The 5,912-nt window shown below is 54.3% G+C and overlaps 1 protein-coding gene across 2 annotated transcripts in view; it reads right to left on the bottom strand.

Moving 5' to 3' along the window:
• Positions 1-5,912, bottom strand: part of GRIK3 (glutamate ionotropic receptor kainate type subunit 3) — a 232,635-nt gene that overhangs the window by 48,136 nt on the left and 178,587 nt on the right. For both annotated transcript variants that reach the window (XM_007453808.1, XM_007453809.1), the window contains exons 6-7: positions 4,693-4,866; positions 3,856-3,999 (exon numbers count right to left, since the gene is read on the bottom strand). In XM_007453808.1, coding sequence (XP_007453870.1) covers positions 3,856-3,999; positions 4,693-4,866 — 318 coding nt within the window. The remainder of the gene's footprint in view (positions 1-3,855; positions 4,000-4,692; positions 4,867-5,912) is intronic.

Here is a 5,912-nt window from a genome sequence, read left to right as displayed (position 1 = left end):
CCAAAAAAAAAAAAAAAAAAAACCCACGGGAATCTCCGAGCACTCGGGCAGCTGTCCGGCACTGTCAAGTCTTATGTATTAGCGTGTAGACAGGCATGTGTTATATTAGCTCAGGCAGAGGGACACGCCTAGGAGGGTTCCGGGAGGCTGGAAATCAAAAGGGGATGGAATGAGTGCTTTGCACAAAGCATCCAACCTCTCTGAGCTTCAGGAATAGGAAAATGACCTATTTCACAGGTGGTAACAAAAGTGCATAAAGGGCTTAGCACAGTGCCTGGCATACACAACCCCGGCTAGGCTATTATTTTTCCTTAGTCAGCTTCCTTCCATAGGGCTTCATTGGATTAGGGCTGGCCCTTGGCTGGCGGGGGATGGATGGTCACTTGGGCCATGGCCCGAGGCCTCAGGAGAAACCCTATCACAGAAGGCTCATCCGTGATTAGCTTGCCTGCATTAGCTCATCCACTTCACATCACAGTCCTGCAAGGTGGGTGTCATGATTGCCCCCATTTTACAGTCATGGCCACTGAGGCTCGAAGAGGGACTGAGCTCCGTGGGTCCCAAGTAATGGTGGTGCCGGGCAGATTCTCACTGTGCTCAGTGGAGCTGAAGAGCTGGGGTCATCATGCCCAAGTTGACTGGGGAGAGTTTATGAAGCTCAGGGAGCTGGAGATTGGGGTTGGGGATGGAGATTTAAAGATGCATCTGACTCAGAGAGCAGATTGGTGGTTACCAGTGGGGAAGGGGGTTGGGGGATGGGCACACAGGGCGGATGGGTCAACTGTATGGTGATAGATGGTAACTAGACCTTCAGTAGTGATCGCTTTGTAATGTATACAGATGTGGAACTATAATGTTGTACACCTGAAACTTATATAATGTTATACATTATTTTACTTCAATTAAAAAAATGCATCGGTGACGGTGAAGGCCACTGTTTATGACTTCACAGGGAGGCTCAGCTTCCTTGAGACCGGCTCCCCAGCCCCTCTGCCTTCCCCCTCCTGTGCCTGGGGCCCCTCCCACCTTGGGCTACCTCTCAGCCCCCAGGGAAATCACAGCAGGTGCCTTCAAACCTGCACTGGAGGGGAGCCTTCCTCCCTGTCAGCTACAGAGGGATTAAATGTCAGCAGGTGCGTGGCCTGTCTGTGGGCAGTCAGGCAGGGGCAGGGCCAGGGCAGGGAGCCACTGGCAGCTCCTCCCCGTGACATTTCCCAGCCCTCCCGCCCCTTTCAGCTGCCACGCAGGACTTGCTAAATGAAAGATGCTTCACACGCTCTGAACTCCAGCCTGGTATTTTCCATCTCCTCTCGGAAATGCCAAGTCTTTAAAATGATTTACTGTCACGCAGGCAGATGGGGAGACAGGCAACTTGGGAACGGTCTGAGGGAAGATGGTGTACTGGGCTCAGGCAGGGTACCTGGGTCCCGGGGGTGGCCAGCTGTAGGGCCATGAGGGAGCCCCGCAGCTGCTCTGGGCCTCAGTCTCCACTTCCCTAAAATGGACTGGAGACGAAGTTGTTTGTGAAAGGACTCCGTGAAGAAGACTGAGTGGTGAGGGCTGTTCACTGGGCCGGGGCCAGGAAACAGGAGGGCCAGGTATGCCAGTGTGGGCCGGTCGGTGCCGGTGAGGGGGCGTTGGGGGGTTGGAGAAGGAGGCCACCCTTTCTGTGGCGCGACAGTGACTCATCTCCTCCCTTTAGGGCTTCAGGACTGAGCCTCGAGCGCTGCGGGGGGCGAGGGTGAATGGGTGGGGGACGTCCCTGAAGCTCTGGGGCCTGGAGATCCTCTTTAGCTGGAAACACACCAGGGAGCAAGAAGCCAGAGTGATGACAGTCGTGATGATAGAAATTATAGTAAGAGCAGCCAATCAGCTTGGCACTTGCTCTGTGCCAGGCGCTGTCCTAAGTGCTTCACACACCACAACTCACACCTACAACAGACCTGGTAATATCTCCATTGTACAGGAGGACCTGTAGCACAGAGAGGTTCAGTAGATTATCTAAGGCCACACAACTAAAAAGTAGTTAAGCTTCAAAGACACTTACGTCTGGCTCCTAAGGGTCCTAGGGTTGTGGCCTCCGTCATTGAGAAACCCATGCCAACCTCTAGCTACTGGGTTGGAGCCAGCCGAGGAAGGAGGCTCACGGGGCTGGAAATCAGGCTTTCGAGTTCCCAGAGAACAAGCCGATGATTGCCCAGGCTAGCCAGGCCTCGCTCAGGGCATCTGACAATCGGAATCCCTCCGCAGTTCTGAGGGGTAGGATGAGAAGGGACTCTCATGGTCCTCTTCCACCATAACATCTGTTACTGGAGCCCCTTCTAGGGCTGAGGGGACTGGTGCCAAGGATATAAGTGCTCCTTCATGATGACTACTAGCTGGTGTTTGCCAGGTGAGGCAAATGACACTCGGGAATGTCCAGGAATTTTTCTAAAGCCGCACAGCTGGGAAGAGGCAGAGAAAAGCCCAAAGGCAGTGCATCAGACTCCAAAGCCGTATGCCTTTTAGTGTCATTCTAAAACACAGGAGGTGTCACTGGCCTCGTCCCAATCAGTCATGGTGAACTGGGACCTCTGGAGAAGCTGCCCTGTCTGCTGAGTGGTGGGTTTCTTTGCTATTTACCCTCACTGTGTTGCCTTCCTTTGCATATGGGATTACGTTCATTAATGGGATGACTTGAAGGATGTCTCCCTAGGCGGTGAGCTCTGTCCGTGCAGGGGCCCGTCTGTTTTAGCCCCATTGGATCCCCAGCGCATGGCTCAGTGCCGGCCACCCAGCAGATCTGCACAAATAGGTAGTGAATAAATGAATGAACTCTCAAAGCAGCCTGCTTCATTCCTGGTCTATCGTGATGGCTACAAAGAGGTGGTCTATATGGAGCCCTCCTAGAGGGCTTCCCCTAACTGCACTTGTTGTTGCCCTGGACAGGTCACTCCCTCTGACCCAGAGTAAACCTGCCTAGATCTCGTCCCCCTGAGCCTTCCTCACGTACCATTACTGGGACTTGACTCTGCCTAGCCTTGGGCTACATGCTTCGCACATAGTTTTTCACCCTGTTTTTCCAACAATGCTTTGCGGCAGGAACTCTTACTATACCCATTTTACAGCTGAGGAAACTGAGGATCAAAGAGCTAATCATCTCACCCAAAGTCACGGAGCTTGTTGTGATGGAGCCAAGGTACAAGCCCAGGCCTGAGCATTCCCATCTGTAAAATGCGAACAATAAAATCTGCCATCCATAAGGACAACAGTGATGGAGAGTCTGAAACTAAACTTTGGCACTGTGTATTTCCATGGTCATCCTCTCAGCAGCAGGACAGGTTCTGCTCTCTGGTTCCTTTGAATCAGCTCCATGGATGGGACTCCTTCATGGTTGCCATGGTGCCAGGGGAGCCGGGTCCCAGCAGGGGCCCTGGCTGGGAAGTTGGCCGATGGGCCTCCTCTGCCCTCAGGACTAAGCACTGTCCACATGGTGCCTCATTTCGTCTTCACAGCATCCCCATGAGGCAACCAAGGCTCAGTGAGTTTCCCTAGATTGCCTGAGGTCACACAGCTGGAGGCAAAGACCCTCATCTGTTGTAATTTAAAGCCCACTCTTCGTCCTGCTGACAATGCCGACCACCCACTGAACACGTACTATATGCCAAAGACTCAGCCCCTTAGTCATCCTCTTATATTGGTCCCTATTGAGCCCATTTTCACCCGAGGAAACAGGCTCAGAGATGTGAGGCAACTGGCCCAAGTTCACGTGGATTGGAAATCAATGCTGTCTGACTCCCAAACTTGGGCCCTTGACTGCTCTGCGGCCCCCAGGAGATGGCCCTGGTGCCGTCCTGGTGAGTGGGGGGCACTCACCTCCTTGATGAAGTTCATGAAGCGGCCGCCAAAGCGCCACGCCTTGTGCCGATGACACTGCAGGGAGTTCACGGTCATCTGGGGTGCCCGCTGGTAGCACACGGACACGATGTGGACGGCGTCGTACAGTAAGGCCGCGTCAGTCTGGAGGGGAGGCCCAGGGTTGCCTGAGAGTAGCTCGGGCCCGAGCGTCCTCAGCCCACCCTGCCCTGTCTCCCTTCCCCTCCCCCACCAGAGGCAAGGGAGTCCTGGTGAGGGAAAGGCCCTGAGACCGTGGAGGTGACCGTGTCCCTGCTGCGAGTGAGAAGCCGAGCTCGGATTGCCTCTGTAGCTCTGCAGACACCGGACTCCCTCCCTCTGCAGCTCAGACCTTCTCTGCCAGGCCCCGCCACCCCGTGCCGTCGTCCGGGCTATTGCTTGCCCCTACGCACACCTTCAGCTTTCCGGCCTCCCCAGCCTCCTGCCAGCCACAACTGAAAGTCCCCCATGCCCAGCACCCACTAGTCCTTATTCCTACTCTCTGTAACCATCTGTTTCCGTGCCTGCACTCCCACACTTGGGGTGGGACTCTGTCTGATTCCTTTGTGTCCCTGGCCCCTGGCCTAAGGTCTGGCAGATACAGGGCAGGTCTTAAGAAGGAAAGTGGTGGGAGGGAAAAAAGAAACAGGAAAGAAGGAGAGAAGGAAGGGAGGAGGAGAGGGAGGGAGGGAGGAAAGAAGGGAGGAAGGAAGGAAAAGGAATGGAAAGAGGGAGGGAGGAACGGAGGGGCGGAGGAAGGAATGATGGGAAGGAGGGACGGAGGGGAGCCCCCAGGTCTGGCCCTGCCGGCAGCAGTACCATCATCACTCCATCCAACAGGCCAGACTCTGCCCGGGGGGCCGCCTGCAGTCGCTCCATGGACCACTTCTCCACGATGGCCGAGACATGGGGGTTGTCCACGTTGAGGATCCGGAATCCCGTCAGGTTCACCCCTGAGTAGCGGTAGGGCTCCAGGTCTAATGCATAAAGATCCTTGACAGAGAGAGTTTCAGTAAACAAAGGTGTGGCCTGGCTGTGAGTTCCAGCCTCACCTCCCACACTCCCTACTGGGGCCCCAGAGCAGCTGCAGCTCCCTGCAGAGCCCTGTGGAGGTGAGGCTCAGCAGTGAGGATGGAGCACCCATGGGAGCACTGCGCTTGGAGTCCACTTGAGCGCGGAGGAGTCCAGCCAGCCTGCCTGGTGGCTGACCCCACTTACTCTGCTGGACCTCAGACACACTGCTCAGCCTGTTTCTTCATCTACAAAATGGGGATCATGCCTCCTCTTTAGGCCCCAGTGAAGCAGAGTAGGCATCAAATGCCCAGCCTGGACCAGCAAAGGAGCTTGATAATGGTCATGACCGTCATCCTCTGATGCGGGAGGTCCGCTTTGGGAAGACAAACGGCATTGCGTCTGGGCATCTCCAAGTCACCCAGAGGGAGGCTGAAGGGAGGCTTTTGTTCCCCCAAAGAGGGTATTTTAAAACAGTCTCTTCTGAAAACAAACTTAGGGTTACCAAAGGGAAAGGTGAGGGAGGGATAAATTAGGAGTTTGGGATTAGCAGATACCCACTACTATACGTAAAACAGATAAACAACAAGGACCTACTGTATAGCACAGGGAACTATATTCAACTTCTTGTAATAAGCTACAATGGAAAAGAATCTGAAAAAGAATAGATATACAGATATATATGCATAACTGAATCACTTTGCTGTACACCTTATACAACACTGTAAATCAACTACACTTTGATAAAAGAATTAAATTAAAATAGTCTCTTCTGCCTGAGACTGAAGGAGTATAGCTGTCCTCTTCTCTACCCTTGCCCCACATCATCAGCCAGGCCCCCTCACCCCCTGCCTCCTAGGAGCAGTCAGCCTGTCTGTCTGTGGGCCAGGTCATGTCCGGTCTGGTGCAATGGCCTAAAAGCCAGGAAGACAGGCCTTAATGCATGGGGGCAGCCCAGCTTCAGCCCCTCCTGCCAGCTTTAGCTCTGGGGCATGGTGAGCTGGTGAGGGCAGGGGGCAAAGGGAAAG

This window comes from Lipotes vexillifer, unplaced genomic scaffold, assembly GCF_000442215.2.
Source record: "Lipotes vexillifer unplaced genomic scaffold, Lipotes_vexillifer_v1.1 scaffold213, whole genome shotgun sequence".
NCBI classification, from domain to species: Eukaryota; Metazoa; Chordata; class Mammalia; order Artiodactyla; family Lipotidae; genus Lipotes; species Lipotes vexillifer.
The sequence above is the reverse complement of the archived record's forward strand: the minus strand, read 5'-3'. Positions and strand labels throughout refer to the sequence as shown.